Genomic DNA, 16,762 nt, shown 5'->3' with positions numbered 1-16,762 from the left:
GGCACAAGGGAAAAAAAACAGGATTAGGCACAAAACACACAAGGAGATAAAACACTAAAGCAGGAAAACAGGGAGCAGCTAGAAACATTAGACTTCCACTGTAGCTGATGGAACAGTCTGACGAGGACTTGGAGGAAAGCCAAGGTTGATATACTGCAGGGCTAATGGGTTGATGTACTGCAGGTATGTAGCTTGGAGTAGGTGAAACAGCTTGGCAGCAATCAGGGAGCTGGGAGAGTGAGCAGAGAAGCCATGCCCGCGCCTACACACAAATACACAGAGAGTCACACAGAGGAGAATTGGAAACACGGTGGAGAGGGTGACGCAAGACACTGGGAAATAAGTTGTAAGGCTGTGTGAGTAAGGCCGCACCTGTGACAGTACTAAAACTGAGGCCCTCAAGGGACGGCTTCAAGACATCCTGCCACGGTGATCCAGTACACCAAGCAGAGTGGTTGGAAGGGGTCTGGAGGAGGGCCTCGGGGGGGCAAGTGGCCTGGGAGCAGATCTGGAGGACGACCAGGACCCAGGACCAAAAGGGCGGAGCCAATATAGAAGACAGCCAGGCATGCAGAGCCGTTCTGGAGCACGGGCAGAAGGGCAGGCAGACAGCGACCTGGAGGTCGACGGCGTAGGCAGGACCACTATGGAGGTCTGCAATGAAGGCGGGATCGCTCTGGAGGCCAGCGACATAGGCGGGACCTCACTGGAACACGGTGACGGGACCCCCCAGGAACACGGACAGAGAGACGGGACCCCTCTCAAAGATGGCCCGAGGGCTTGAGGTCAGGAAAGGCAGTCGGTGGAACTAGGGAAACAGGAGACTGCCACATCACAGCTACAGTGGAGTGCTGCAGCTCCACATGGAACTTGGGAGTGCTGCAGCTCTGCAGGAACCTAGGAGTACTGCAGCTCAACCAGAGGAAGTCAACATCTCTGAACGTCGCCAGATATGACATCACCTCCATGGACAGCGTGTCCATCTACAGGTGCTGCTTTGGAAAGCAGCAGACCACCCTGATCCACCAGCTGTGGACATCACCAAGTTTGGATTGGACAAGAAGGAAGGCGAGAAGGAAGGAGAGGAAGTCATTATGCCCATCCTGGATGCAAGCCCCATTTGCTCCTCCTACCCTGTTGGACATTATCAGCTGTACCAACCCAAAATGTTCCCATATACTCATAACATTCCTCTGGGTGCTCTCAGTGTCATCTAGAACATCTCTGCCCATTCATGTCTATGGAGCAGTTCCATACTTTATACCCAATGACATCACACATTTCAGTGAGGTGAAGATATACAACAAATGCCTTTCAGTTCATCACGATTGCAAAGAAACTGATAGGAGGGGTTTATAGTCTGTGAGTGGGACATTTACACATTTTATGATTATCTGTTGGTGTTATTCAACCACAACGACAGCAACATAGACAACAAAAAACCCAGGACATTTTGTTTTGTTCCTGCCAGTGTTACCAGGGACAACTGAGTTCGAAAGAGAAATCCTTTCAGTGAGATCTCTAACATAACAATACTAAATAGCAAAAGACTTTAATTAACCTTGTACAATCTATGACTGCAATTTGTGGATGCCACAGCACAGAGTCATAGGTAACTGTCAATCACGCCCTCATGATTTCTTCTCTTGTGCATCCTGGCCTATGAAATGACTCTGCTTAAAGCCATATCTCCACCTGTCTCTTTCTATTTTGGGATCTTTATCTCACTCCTCTCAGCTTGCAACACTGTTTCTCTTTATGTCAACTAGCTCCGGGGAGTTGGTGGGGGATGTTCTGCTACCTCTCTCCGATCACAGAAACCTCGCCAAATACCTGCTACATGAGAGCATTTTCTGCCAGTCATGAATGCTGATCAACAACTGAAAGTAAGCTATGATATGAATGCAAAACAAACACGTCAAACTGAGAGGAAGACATGGAACAAGCAAGAGACATCAAACTACAAAAACACTATTGGTAACTTAGAGAAACAGAGGGCAGGTATTTTATTTCAGGTAAGATGAAGGTGAATCTATTTCCTTGTTAAACTGTAATGATACATCCACAAACTCCCAATTCTCAATATCTTCTGACATGATAAGAAAATTCACTATATGGCCAAATGTATGTGGACACATACTTTTGTGCACTTTAGTCCTGGGACTGTTTTCCATTGATTAATGTTAAGGACAATCTTAATACTTTAATCAGTGATATTTTAGATAACCGTGTGATTCCAACAGTTTGTGGAAAGCCTATTCCTGTTTCAACATGACAATCCCCCCCGTGCACAAAGCCAGAGTTTGGTGTGTATGAACCTGACTGGCCTGCACTGAGCTCTGACCTCAATCCCATCTAACACCTCTGGGGATGAACCGGAGTGCCGCCTGCGAGCCTCTATCGCCCAACATCATTGCCCCGACCTCATTAACGCTCCTGAGGCTGAACGTGACCAAATCCCTGCTGTCAGCTTCCAAAAATCTTGCGGAAAGCCTGAAATCAGAAGAACGGAGGCATTTGTAGCAGCATATTAAAGGGGAACTACGCCCATTTTTAAAATTCATACATGTTATTCCTATGGTCTAAGACAGTCCAAACGTGAACAACTCTCTCCCAAATCCCAAAACTAGAGTGCTAAAACTCTAATTAGTGATGTCATAGGGTATAAAGGTTGAACGGCTCCATAGACAATGAATGGGGAGAGATGTTCTAGATGACACTGAGAGCACCCAGGGGAATGATCTGAGTATATGGGAACATTTTCTGTTTCACAACTGAGAACACTACAATAGAATAAAGCTCATTTGCTGGCTGGCCCCCGATGCTTTCTTTTTTTTTTTTAAAGTTATTTTTTTGGGGGCATTTTTCCATTTTTATTGAGGACAGTGGATAGAGTCTTGAAAGGGGGGAGAGAGAGAGTGGATGCGGAAAGGGCCACAGGCCGGATTCGAACCCGGGCTGCCGCGGTCAGGACCAAGCCTTGATACATGGACGCCCGCTCTACCAACTGAGCTAACCCAGGCGCCCCCCTGATGCTTTCTTGCCCCCGATGCTGTCTGGCCCCCGACACTGGCTAGCTCCGTGTGGTGCGCAACCGTCGCTCGAACCTTGCTGCTTCCCGGGTCCAGTTTCGACTGCACCATTTTCACAACAAGAAAGGGGGTGGGGGTATCAGTTGTTTTCTATGTTAACAATTAATGTATTTATCAGGTAAATATATACAACTTGTATTGTAAGTGATATAAGTTAAAAAGTAAATTGTGGTACTTCATCCCATTTAAGGATCAACCACAGACCTTTGCATGGCCTTGGGCCGGGGTACAGATGACCTTGGGCCGGGGTCATCTGTACCCTTTGACTGATTGTGAGATGATGTCTATGGAGCAGCTCCAGACTTTATTCGCAATGACATCACAAGTTTGAGTTTTAGCACTCTAGTTTTTGGATTTGGGAGAGAGTTATTCATGTTTACTAATATTTTTTGGACTGTCTTGGACTATATAGGAATAACATGTATGAATTTTGAAAATGGGCTTAGTTCCCCTTTAATGCTTTTAAAATGAGATGTTCAACAATCACATATATTTGTGAAGTTCACACATATTATTGGCCTTACAGGGTACAAACTGATTAAATAAGGCACTTGAAGGAAATAAACTTGTTGTATAATCATTCTCAACACTTTTATTGTACATTACTCCAGCTGCACAGAGCCTTAAATCATTCATGGAAAGCACTTCACCATCTTGTGATATGGCCTCTGTGACCTGCTAATAATGCACTTACTTATTTAAGTAGAGAGAAAGTGACAGAGAGCAAACAGGGGGAGACATAAAAACCAACGTGGACAGACTGAGACAGTTGCAGATTGAGAATGGCAGGTTTCTTACAGAGAATATGCTGGAAGGCTGACAGGTGACACAGGAGAGATCCAGATTTGCTGGTTGGACTGGAAAGGCCGGAGGGGGTGTAGGCTGCCTCTCAGAGAGTGACAGGTGTGGTGAGAGACGAACAAAAAACAGAAACAGGCACACAGAAGAGACGAGAGGGAAGAGAGCGACAGGTGAAATACTGGAATTAAAAACCAACTACAGGTGAAAGGAAGATAAAGTGGTGTTCTTGCATCCAGTGCTGACTGTGAGTATAGGTTTCTGTCACACATCTTACTACCAGTTTCATCGAAACCGTGAAAGAGTGACGTGTGTGTGTGTGTGTGAAAGAATGAGATTGCAAGATAGATATAATTACACAGGAATTTGATTTTTAAAGAATCTCTGACTTGTCTTTGGGTTGACAGTGACTGAACAAACCATTTTGTGGATCCAACAGAGACAGATGGATTTAACAAAACAGAGAGAAAAAGACAGAGACAGAGAAAGAAAGATGGCCGGGGCCCCGAAGATTGAACTCTTCGTTAAGGTAAGACCTACAATAATTGTGATGTGTTGTGTTTAAAAGAAAATCCTGCTTCAATTTATGTGGATAAAACAGCATAAATATATTTGTTATTATATGTATTATATATTTGTTGACAGCAAACATTTGGTACACTTGCAGTTATTATAATAAATCTAATATATACCTTAATCTGTAGTTTTTATAATCTTCGCCCACTGCTGCTCCAGTCGCCATAAATCTCAGAAAAGCTGACAAAAACAGATGAAAAAAGATAATTTCTAGGTGTCAAAGTATATGTTTGAGTATTGTCAAGCTACTTTGTTTACTTGATTTTCTTTTATCTATTACCTCACATTGTCTGGGACTTTCAAACAACTGAAAAGAGGCCTGTCCAGTTTGTAAACTTGTGTCCTGCCCTTTCAAAAATGCATTTGGCTCCACGCATGCCTGTGACTTAATGATATCAGGCTGTAGAGGAAAATGTATGATATATAGCAGAGACACTATCTAGATACTGGGTTGTTGAATCTGGGTGTAAAGTGACCTCAATTCTCCATTGGAAATTCCTCAGCAGTTGTACTTTAACCTGTCAGAGCAGAGCAGGCTCGACAAGAATGCCTGTGCAGTTATCTATGATCTTGTCAGATACATAATGGCAGTGTCCCATTTCAACAACATGTTTACTTTTATTGTTTTAATGTCACTGTTTGCAAGCAATGAGAAGTGCATGCGTTAATAATGTAATGTTTGTTTGTCTGTCAGGCCAGTGTTGATGCTGAGAGCGTGGGGAACTGTCCTTTCTCTCAGAGACTCTTCATGATTCTTTGGTTGAAAGGGGTCAACTTCACCCTCACCACTGTGGACATGAAGAGGTGAGGACACGTCTTTTTTTCTATAAGGTTTTGAGGTATTAAACACATTAACACATACAGCTTACAGTATAATGTGATGAAATACACCAACATGCAGCAACTTCTTTGGTGATGCGGTCTCAACAAAAATAAAAATAAATATTTTCAAAGTTTATATTTATGCCAATTGCATTGTATTATATTTTTATAGGTGTTGATCATCTTTTTCACACTCACTATAATTAAGGTGATTGCAAAATAAATGTTGATGTGAGGCATACACACTCCTTAATAAATGATTACATTATTATAATAAATATTTAAATTATATATTATTATTATTAATAATATTATTAATATTATTATTAATATTATTATTATTATTATGATTATTATTATTATTAATAAAATTCACAAGACAATGTTCCTATTAAAAAGTGTTAAGGTTGGAAGGAAAAAAAATGTTTAGGTGTTCAGCGTTTTACTGCACTTCAATATTTCATCCATCCATCCATCCAGAGTGCAGGATTTGCAGAGGGACTGCAGTGTATGCCACACATATGGGCGAACAGGTTACAATAGGTACAATAGTAGTACTATAGGCTGATAAGACATATAGACAGATGTATACGGTATTCATTTTTTGGGGGAGATTTTGAGTTTTATGAGGAAATGGACACACCTTGGGAACACCCACACATAAATCTGTCTGTCTGCTGTCGGATGGCCAGGGAGGGTGTCCTACGGAGAGCACGTTGTCCTCAAACCTTAAAGAAGACCTATCATGCTTACTTTCATGTGTGTATTTGTATTTTGGGTTTCTACTAGAACATGTTTACATGCTTTAATGTTCAAATAACACTTCTTTTTTTCTCTCTCATTGCGGCTGTGCAGCACCTCTTTTCACCCTCTGTCTGAAACGCTCTGTTTGAGCCCATGCCCCCGTACTCCCACAAAGCCCAGTCTGCTCTGATTGGTCAGCTTGACCACTCTGTTGTGATTGGTCAACCGAACTTAATTTTTTGGACTCTGCTCCAGCTCCACTCTAGCTTTGTTTTCGGGCATGCCATATAGCTGTAAGGCAAAATGTGTTACTTGGTGACATCACCACGTTACGGAAGAAAAGGCGGAACTCCAAGCATGCCGTTTAAGGCCGTTCAGGAGCAGTGTTTCTGTGGGGGAAAGTAATTCCCTTTGGCGTGGACTTTGGGCTAAAGGAAAGGGAAAAAGCAGAAAAGCATAATAGGTCCTCTGTAAAGGAAAATAAAGGAAGTGAACATGTAAAAGCGATCTTATTATCCCTTTCTTGCTAATTTTTTATCATTTAACCAACTTTGATGAGCTAATCCTTGTTTATTGTTTGTTGTTCTGCTGCAGAGCACCTGATGTGCTGAAAGCTTTGGCTCCAGGCTCTCAGCCTCCCTTCCTCGTCTACAATGATGAGGTCAAAAGGGACATTAACAAGATCGAGGAGTTCCTGGAGGAAAACTTAGCCCCACCAGAGTGAGTAGACTATAGACTAGGCCTATAGTAGTTTTCTGTCAAGTATTTTTCACTTCTTGAAATACATTGAATAGCTCATTCTTTATTGCACAGACACATGCTCACAACATTTTTTATTCTACCAATGGCAGGTATCCAAAATTGTGCTGTTGCTACAAAGAGTCCAACAATGCCGGAGAAGACATCTTCCGAAATTTCTCAGGATATATAAAGAATTCCGATGTTGGATGCAATGACAGTAAGGGCATTAATTGGATATTTTAAAAAATAATTTACATTAATTAAAAGGGGGACCTATTATGGTTTTGTGCTTTTTCCCTTTCCTTTAACGTGTTATATAGTTTTTTGTGCATGTAAAACGTCTGCAAAGTTACAAAGCCCAAAGTCCATGCCAAAGAGAATTACTCTCCCCCACAGAAACACTGCTCCTGAACAGCCTGAAACGCCTTGATTGAAGTCCTGCCTTTTCTTCTGTAACGTGGTGATGTCACCAAGTAACACATTTGCATAACAGCTAGTTCGGCACACCCTAAAACAAAGCTAGGCTACGTTCCAAATGGCATACATTTTCTTTTTACTTTTAGTAACAAAGTACGCACTGTTGCATGCAGTATGCATACAATTGGGACATACTACTTCGTCATAACATTGCGCCTACAACTTTGACCCTCTTGCTCATATATCCACTGTGCAGAGGATTGTGGGTCGGATTAGCCAGAAAAGCATGCTGGCTTGCATGCTGCAAAATGTGACCGGATGTAGTAGGACATCCTGGTATTTTTGGCATACTGTATTTGACATACTATGTATTAGGACATGCTAAATCTTTATTTGGCATACTAAATAGTATGGTAGTATGGGTACTGGAACACACAGTCAGCGGAGCTGGAGCGGAGTCCAAAGAGTTTGGTTCGGTTGACCAATCACAACAGTGGGCCAGCTGACCAATCAGAGCAGATTGGGTTTTTTCGGGACGGAGGGTGTGGGGGGTGGAGTGTTTCAGCCAGAGGGTGAAAAGACGTGCTGCAGCACAGCCGGTATGAGAAACATAAAGCATGTTTTGAACATTAAAGCATGTAAACAGGCTCTAATACAAACCCAAAATACAAGTATTCAACTGAAAATAAGCATAATAGGTCCTCTTTAAATATAACCACATGATGGAGACCTGAAGGATAACAAAAGCCTGTTACACTTTTCTGTCTTTCAGGGCTAGAGAAGAAATTTCTGTCAACTCTGGTGAAGCTGAACATGTACCTAGAGACGCCTCTCCCTCATGAGCTGGACCAGAACCCGAATGCCACTGAGTCGTCTCGCCACTACCTGGAAGGTGACACCCTCACCTTGGCAGACTGCAACTTGCTTCCCAAACTCAACATTGTCAGGGTAGGCAGAGTTCAGCAGTATGTAAACTTCCATTCATTGAGACAGTGATCTACTCATTTTTATCTCAAAGAGGTGTTAACAGTGGTAATGAGCTCTTTCTTTTGCAACTTCCTTTTGCAAATAATACAATCCTAAAACCCCCTCTTCCCCCAGGTGGTGTGTAAGGTGTACCGCAACTTTGAAATCCCTGCAGAGCTAAAAAGTCTGACGCGTTACCTGGATAAGGCCTACAATCAAGATGAGTTTCGTCACACCTGCCCAAATGACTCAGAGATCCTCCTTGCCTACAAATGTGTGGCAAAGTACCTGAACAAACAACAAACCAAGGGGGGGAAGATGAAGCAGTGTAAGTGAGAACAAAGAAGAATGGAATGAGAAGTGCAGAGAAAAGGTGATAAAATGCCTTAAAACTGTGCTTGATTTATGTTTTATTTGTGTCAAAATAAGAGTCTGGATGGTGAATAATTGTTTGCAGTGGCAATAATTAGCTTTCTATCAAAAGTATTGCTGTTTTCATCAATTGAGATTTAATATATTTGCTAACTGCTACTTCAAAGTTGCATAAAATTTGTATATGTTTATACTTTTGCATTCTCTGGTTGTACTGATATAAATGTCTTATTCAGTCCCAGTAAGACTGAGAAAGCACTGTAAATCCCAGAGAATGTTTATATTATGTTTCATTATGCATACATTTATTGCATGTAAGCATTTACGTAATGTTGATTGCAATTTATTAATGACATTTTGACATGAAATCAGATGCTACTTTAAATTAAATATTATATGTTCAGAAAACTACTAGTATGTTTACACTAGTAATTTAAAGTATCTCAGTAGTGACTCAGTTATGTTTAACTTTAACATAAATTTAATCTAACTGAATAAAGACAGGGTGAAGAAAAAGAGAAAACATATTTTGATATGGTAAATATTAAAGACTATGTGAAAACGTTTGGTGTTGGTTGTGTGAATATTGGGCAATTATGTGTGAAATTAAGTGAAAACAATGTACATGTAAATGTCAGGAAAATAAAATATATTAAGTTATACAGTATGTTGCCTGGAAGTTAATTAATACAATTATATATAATAATAATAATAAAAGGTTTTTATTCTTACATATAACCTATATGATATGGTCATTGGATTATTATCACTGATGCACTGATGCATTATTTAACATGCAAGAAGCATTTCAATGTTGTAAATGGTCAAGGTGGTGTTCATTTGAAATAGGCTACTTTACATACTGTTGGGTATCTTATTTTACTGTACAACAATGCATCATATTTCTTATGCACATTCATCTTCAAAGAAACAAGTAACTACAGCTGCCAGATAATTGTAGTGGAGTATAAAGTACAATATTTGCCTCTTAAATGTAGGCCTATAGAGTAGAAGTATAAAGTGGCATTGTACTAAAGGACAGTACTTTAGTAAATGTATGTTTAACCATTTGATTGGCTCCCTTTGTTCGTAAATTTGTGACCCTGGTTGATAGCTCAGGGCTGCTGCCCTTTTCTATCCATAGGCAATCATTAGAGGGAGGAGAGAGGAGCCCAGTTGGTGTTGAGGCAGCATGGCCCATGCCCAGCCAGTTATATGCCGGCCAGGGCATTTATTTATTTTTTCTTTCTTTTCCTCATAACAAAATAAAATGAAATGAAATATGGATAAAACAAAATGGAGAGAAAAAAATAATAAAAATAAAGAAATTACGAAAACTTTAAAACTTTAAATGAGCAATTATGTTGGGGTTTGGACAGCTACAGTATATATAACATTTAACAAACCTGTTTATACATATGTATGTATATATAAAAACAAGTTTGTTAAATATATATATATATATTTTTTTCTTCTTTTTCTTTTTTTCCTCATAACAAAATAAAATAAAATTATGTATGGATAAAACGAAATGGAGAGAAAAATAAATATAAAAAAAATAATGATAATTAATGAAAAATAAATAGATATATAACTTAATCTGTAGTTTTTATAATCTTCGCCCACTGCTGCTCCAGTCGCCATAAATCTCAGAAAAGCTGACAAAAACAGATGAAAAAAGATAATTTCTAGGTGTCAAAGTATATGTTTGAGTATTGTCAAGCTACTTTGTTTACTTGATTTTCTTTGATCTATTACCTCACACTGTCTGGGACTTTCAAACAACTGAAAAGAGGCCTGTCCAGTTTGTAAACTTGTGTCCTGCCCTTCCAAAAATGCATTTGGCTGCACGCACGCCTGTGACTTAATGATATCAGACTGTAGAGGAAAATGTATGATATATAGCAGAGACACTATCTAGATACTGGGTTGTTGAATCTGGGTGTAAAGTGACCTCAATTCTCCATTGGAAATTCCTCAGCAGTTGTACTTTAACCTGTCAGAGCAGAGCAGGCTCGACAAGAATGCCTGTGCAGTTATCTTTAATAAATAAAAATAAATATAAAAAAAAATAATGATAATTAATGAAAAATAAATAGATAAAAAATAATAATAATAGTAAATAAATAAATAAAACTTTAAAAAAGCCAAGTCCTTTTGTTCAAATTGTGTGTTTTGTAAAGATACAGAAGTGCAGCTGACCTTTGATATGATAGGAGTTGCCTGCATATAATGTAAATGTGCCTAGTCCGTCCCTGATTGGACAAGACGCTCTGGACGCTACCAAGGCAACAGCGGACATCAGCAACGCTATTGGTGGAGGTACAGACGGTGGGCGGGGCTTAAACAAGTGACATGCAGCATACACAAACTTTGTTAGCTGCCTGCTAACTTTGCTCCATCGTCTCTCTGTTTGGAGATGTTACCAGCTTGACGCAGACCACCAGAAACCCTCGAAAAGTAAGATTTCTATCCACTGGGAACTTCACAATGCTGGTTGTGAAGTTGACTTTGGTTGTTTATAGTGACGGGTAGTGAGCCAGCTGCTAGCTAGTGTTGTTTTAGCTAGCCTTAAGCTATGACGGCAATCACTTGAAATCAACAACAGCTGCCAGTTTCTTTGTTTTGGGCTAATTGATCATACTAACTTGTGGTTTACTTGTTATATCATGAAGTCAAATGAAGACACGAAGTCACATGATGAGGGTGGATGGCGTAAAGTGCTGCTAATTCACAAATTCATGTTCCTGTTTCCATGGTTTCCCCTTTTCCATCCCCTGAAACCTGACGTCACATAACCTCACATCATCTCTACACCCTCACTGTCTGGGCTATTCTACACACAGTTCACCCTGTATGTTTGGTTTGCAGACGTACGTTTCTTATTTTCATTTCAAAATTTATTTCAGACATGTAGAATACAAAAGAAATAAAATCAAAAATAAAGAGAAAGGTAATGATCATACCAACAAGTGGACAGTCAGGAACAAGTAGTATTTACATACAATGAAAAACATAAGAAACATAAATTGTCAAACACTTGATGACTTGATATTCGAAAAGGATTGAGAAGAAGGCAAGGCAAGGCAGCTTTATTTGTATAGCACATTTCAACAACAGGGCAATTCAAAGTGCTTTACAGAAACATTCAAGAACATTGCAACAAAATGCAAAAGAACATTAAGAAATAATTAAAACAGTTATAAAAACATAAAAACATAAAGACATTAAAGATTAGAAAATAAAAACAAGCTAAAAATAAAAGCTAGGATAGAAGCTAAAATTACATAAAACTCAAAAGAGTAAAAGTTATAGTGCAGTGTCAGAATAAAAGGCAGCCGCAAACAGGAAAGTTTTAAGCTTTGTTTTAAAAGAAGTGAGAGTTGGAGCTGGTCCTGCAGGTTTCTGGGAGCTTGTTCCAGATATTTGGTGCATACAAACTGAATGCTGCTTCTTCTGCATGTTTAGTTCTGACTCTGGGGACACTAAGCAGACCTGATCCAGATGACCTGAGAGGTCTGGATGGTTCAGAACACAGCAGAAGATCAGAAATGTATTTTGGCCCTAAACCATTTAGTGCTTTGTAAGAAGTATACACTTATTTAATCCCAGCCTTCTCCATAAGTCAATTATTAATTATTAACCAGCTTCCTTATTAATTAAATTTACCTAAATTTGTCTAACTATAATAATTATTATTTATAATTATTTTAACTATAATTATAATCTGTGTCATACTGAAATATAAATTAATTACTAATATAATTATCCTTATCAAAATATAAATTTGTTATCAATCCAGAATACCAATTCATTGCTTATAATATAACTTAATCACAATACCAATTCATTACTTACATATTAATCTTAATCATTTGTTATCTTTTCATATATGCGCAAATTATTAGCATTGCTTCTTGGTTGTTGCAGTACTTGCTTTTATCTCTCATTTCCTCTATTTATGTTTATTGTTATGCAACAAACACCCGAGGCAATTTCCTAGTATGTGAGAGGTGAAAACTTATTAATAAACCTGTTTCTGATTATAGGATGGAGTGCCAAGGAGAGGATGATGGAGAAGTCTGCAGATGGGCGAGGGCGAGTTTAGTAAGCACCATTATTTCTTTTATGCAAAACAACTAGCATAACATCCTACTTTGTTGTCTTTTTCAACCTTCAGTGGTGACTTTAGTTTTACGATACTTTACTGCTGATTGTATTTAAGAAATTGTGCTGACTTAATTTATGTTCTTAGGTGCTGGTGAACAGCAAAAATGAGATCAGAGCACGAGTGCAACAGTTTGTGGAGGAAAGGATGCAGACCACCATGGTATGAATTCATAATTCATTGTGATAGCCTATGCTTTCAACAAGCAAGTAGAGCCCTGCCGTCCCTGCATACAGTGTTGCCAGATTTTCAGCAGTTAGCAGCTCCTTCTATTTCTTTTGTGAATTCCATTGTGGGACAATATTGTACACCAACAGGACACTACTGCAGTACTGCATACTCTATTTAGTCTCTTTTCCAGTGTGAATGCACTAAATACTCAAAACTCAAATTCTGTGGGCAACTACAGTACAATGTCTTCTCATGTGTCCACACTATTGTTACAATGCTCTTGTCTGTCTTCTAGCTCACAGGTGTGCTGATTGGAGCTGCAGTCGCAGTCTCACTGATTGGGATTGTGGTGCTCTTCCTTTACAGGAGATTCAAGCTTGCTCGTGAGTCGTCCAACCTCCTCCTGAACTTCATACTTATTGTAAAGCTATAGTACATATTTTTTTTGTCTGCCTCTAATGATAAGGCTCTTCAGGAAAGTTTATATTTTTTTCCAGTCTTCTTCAGAATGTGGTCTTAACATGGCTTTATCTGCATTTTGTTTTGGGATTCTGTGACAAGGTCAACAACAGCCTGGTGTACCTCAGTATCGCTTCAGAAAACGAGACAAAGTGCTCTTCTATGGACGAAAGATAATGCGAAAGGTTTTTGTCTATTTCCATTTCCGTCTCGCACTCTCTCACACAAATATTTACAGTTGGGCAATTTTTAATTTCCACATTTTCTCTTCATCAAACTAAATGTAATCCTTTTCCCCAAAGATTCTGAGTGTTTGTATTTTGTTGCACCACTGCATGAAACATACTCCACTGGCAATCTAACCACTAAAGTTCCAGTAACTTATCACTGTAATGCACACTGATGCAGTAAGACTGAAAATCACGTGCATGCATTTAGCTTAGTAATGAATGCAGGTCTTCATGATAGTATTAACTTCCTACATAATTTTTTATCCACCTGTCTGTATTGATAATGTCTACTACACCTGTGTTTGCACACAACATATATTTTTCTGTCTGCAGTAAACAACAGCAAACTTTTAAATTGTAAATATGTTTGTTTTTCTCAGGTCCAGACGTTGTCCTCCATTCCTCCTCCCCCCTCTACCTCAGTAACAAAACAACCGCAGCGCATACGTAAAAGAACCAAAGTTCTAAGCATAGCTCGCAAGTATGCTCCATTACCTCTTTTAATTCTGTGTGTGCAAGTTTTGTTTCAAGCCTTGCTGAGCGGAATTTGTTAAATACATTTTTTGTGCTTCAACAGAATCCTGAGGATCCGCAAAGATCCTCCCACCCTGCAGCCCAAGGAACCTCCTCCCTCCCTGCTGGAGGCTGACCTAACAGAGTTTGATGTGCAGAGTTCAAACCTGCCCTCTGAGGTCCTTTACATGTTGAAGAATGTCAGGTAAAAAAATAAACAACTTTTCCTGCAGATTTAGCCTCTCCCATTGTTTCTCCCCCTTTGTTTTCATAATGTGTGTGTTCTGCAACTTGCTGTAGGGTTTTGGGTCATTTTGAGAAGCCCCTGTTCCTAGAGCTGTGTCGCCACATGGTGTTTATCGAGCTGCAGGAGGGCGAAGGTCTGTTCAGGCCAGGAGACGATGACGACAGCATCTACGTGGTCCAGGATGGACGACTCGAGCTCTGTATCCAGGAGAACGTATGTGGATAGCATGTTGATGTTCAGTTCATTTTATTTTCAGAAAAACTTCATTTGGTTTTGTTGTATAGTGGTTCTTGTGCACTTTCACATTTTATGAGTAACTTACCTATCATATTACACAGAGTGCTAAACTGACTGAAATGCTAGATAGATAGATAGATAGGCACATGCACGCTTTACTCTGTTTCAATGTCCTCAACCTTCCAATACCCATGTGCATAGCTCATGGAAAACAGGAGAGGGCAGTATTGCAACATACAGCGGGTAAAATAAGTATTGAACACGTCACCATTTTTCTCAGTAAATATATTTCCAAAGGCGCTATTGACATGAAATTTTCACCAGATGTTGGTAACAACCCAAGTAATCTATACATACAAAGAAACCAAAACAAATAAGTTCAGAAAATAAGTTATGTGTAATAATGTGAAATGACACAGGGAAAAAGTATTGAACACATGAGGAAAGGGAGGTGCAAAAAGGCAAGGAAAGCCAAGACAACAGCTGAAATCTATCAGGAATTAGAAAGCAATCCGACTTCTTGTCAGTGCAAATTAATATCAACTGTTTCAGTCCCAACTGATGGCCTATAAAAAGGTGTCTTATTACCAAGGTGTCACACAAGAAACATCTCATGATGGGTAAAAGCAAAGAGCTCTCTCAAGACCTTCACAACCTTATTGTTGCAAAACATACTGATGGCATTGGTTACAGACGCATTTCTAAACTTCTGAATGTTCCAGTGAGCACTGTTGGGGCCATAATCCTGAAGTGGAAAGAACATCATTTCATCATTAACTGGCCATGACCAGGTTCTCCTCGCAAGATTTCTGACAGAGGAGTGAAAGAATTATCAGAAGAGTTTTCCAAGAGCCAAGGACCACTTGTGGAGAGCTTCAGAAAGACCTGGAATTAGCAGGTACAATTGTTTCAAAGAAATCAATAAGTAATGCACTCAACCGCCATGGCCTGTATGCACGCTCTCCACGCAAGACTCCATTACTGAAGAAAAAGCATGTTGAAGCTCGTTTAAAGTTTGCTGCACAACATTTGGACAAGCCTGTGAAATACTGGGAGAATATAGTCTGGTCAGATGAGAGCAAAGTTTAACTCTTTGGATGCCATAATACACACCATGTTTGGAGGACAAATGGCACTGCACATCACCCTAAAAACACCATACCAACAGTGAAGTTTGGAGGTGGGAACATCATGGTGTGGGGCTGCTTTTCAGCATACGGTACTAGCAAACTTCACATAATTGAAGGAAGGATGAATGGAAAAATGTACCGAGACATTCTTGATAAAAATCTGCTGCCATCTACCAGGATGATGAAGATGAAACGAGGGTGGACATTTCAGCAAGACAATGATCCCAAACGCACAGCCAAGGAAGCTCTCAATTGGTTTCAGAGAAAGAAAATAAAGCTGCTAGAATGGCCCAGCCAATCACCTGACTTGAATCCAATTGAAAATCTATGGAAAGAACTGAAGATCAGAGTTCATAGAAGAGGCCCACGGAACCTTCAAGATCTGAAGACTGTTTGTGTGGAAGAATGGGCCAAAATCACACCTGAGCAATGCATACGACTAGTTTCTCCATACAGGAGGCGTCTTGAAGCTGTCATTACCTACAAAGGCTTTTGTACAAAGTATTAAATAAATATCAGTAAGCGTGTTCAATACTTTTTCCCTGTGTCATTTCACATTATTACACATAACTTAATTTCTGAACTTATTTGTTTTGGTTTCTTTGTATGTATAGATTACTCGGGTTGTTACCAACATCTGGTGAAAATTTCATGTCAATAGCGCCTTTGGAAATATATTTACTGAGAAAAATGGTGACGTGTTCAATACTTATTTTACCCGCTGTATATCTAGATACAGTTTGCTGTTTAAAGATCAAGAGGTAGAAGAAAAACTATAGCTTTCCACACATAAGTCGTCCTCCAATCCTGCAGATTTCTTTGAAAGATGCAATATATGTATATATATGTTTGTGGCTTCACAGTAAAGTTTGAAGAAAGACTGTTGTTAAAGGGGCTAGATGTAAGAATCAGAAATTGCTTGTTAACAGTGACACTTTAAGTCAACGACACAGCTTCCTGCTGCTCACACTTGCACTACGTAGACGCGAGCGACCATCGGTCAGAACAGTTAGGCGCCACACGAGACTGAACGTGATTGACAGGCATCATGTTGATTAATGTTAGCAACATTAGCCAGC

General features: G+C 39.6%; 2 protein-coding genes across 7 annotated transcripts in view; both read left to right on the top strand.

Moving 5' to 3' along the window:
- The first annotated feature begins 3,979 nt into the window (after positions 1 to 3,979).
- Positions 3,980 to 9,190, top strand: clic3 (chloride intracellular channel 3). Of its 2 annotated transcripts, none has more exons than XM_037751871.1 (7): positions 3,980 to 4,137; positions 4,298 to 4,419; positions 5,161 to 5,270; positions 6,627 to 6,752; positions 6,884 to 6,990; positions 7,963 to 8,138; positions 8,292 to 9,190. In XM_037751871.1, the coding sequence occupies exons 2-7, from the start codon at positions 4,336 to 4,338 to the stop codon at positions 8,490 to 8,492; spliced, it is 804 nt and encodes a 267-aa protein (XP_037607799.1). In that variant the 5' UTR covers positions 3,980 to 4,137; positions 4,298 to 4,335; the 3' UTR covers positions 8,493 to 9,190. The 2 variants fall into 2 exon arrangements, with proteins under 2 accessions (XP_037607799.1, XP_037607800.1); XM_037751872.1 differs by having other exon boundaries at positions 3,981 to 4,137; positions 4,330 to 4,419.
- A 1,653-nt stretch (positions 9,191 to 10,843) lies between these two features.
- Positions 10,844 to 16,762, top strand: part of pnpla7a (patatin-like phospholipase domain containing 7a) — a 28,674-nt gene continuing 22,755 nt past the window's right edge. Inside the window, exons 1-8 of one of the 5 annotated variants that reach the window (XM_037752278.1) lie at positions 10,844 to 10,988; positions 12,578 to 12,635; positions 12,784 to 12,858; positions 13,163 to 13,250; positions 13,429 to 13,511; positions 13,937 to 14,037; positions 14,134 to 14,274; positions 14,370 to 14,529. In XM_037752278.1, coding sequence (XP_037608206.1) covers positions 12,579 to 12,635; positions 12,784 to 12,858; positions 13,163 to 13,250; positions 13,429 to 13,511; positions 13,937 to 14,037; positions 14,134 to 14,274; positions 14,370 to 14,529 — 705 coding nt within the window. In that variant the 5' untranslated portion in view covers positions 10,844 to 10,988; position 12,578. Of the gene's footprint in view, positions 10,989 to 11,323; positions 11,402 to 12,577; positions 12,636 to 12,783; positions 12,859 to 13,162; positions 13,251 to 13,428; positions 13,512 to 13,936; positions 14,038 to 14,133; positions 14,275 to 14,369; positions 14,530 to 16,762 lie in introns of those variants that run through there. The other 4 variants (XM_037752281.1, XM_037752279.1, XM_037752280.1 and 1 more) reach the window with 4 other exon arrangements.

The sequence above is a fragment of the Sebastes umbrosus genome, chromosome 19 (assembly GCF_015220745.1).
Source record: "Sebastes umbrosus isolate fSebUmb1 chromosome 19, fSebUmb1.pri, whole genome shotgun sequence".
Lineage (NCBI taxonomy): Eukaryota > Metazoa > Chordata > Actinopteri > Perciformes > Sebastidae > Sebastes > Sebastes umbrosus.
The sequence above is the reverse complement of the archived record's forward strand: the minus strand, read 5'-3'. Positions and strand labels throughout refer to the sequence as shown.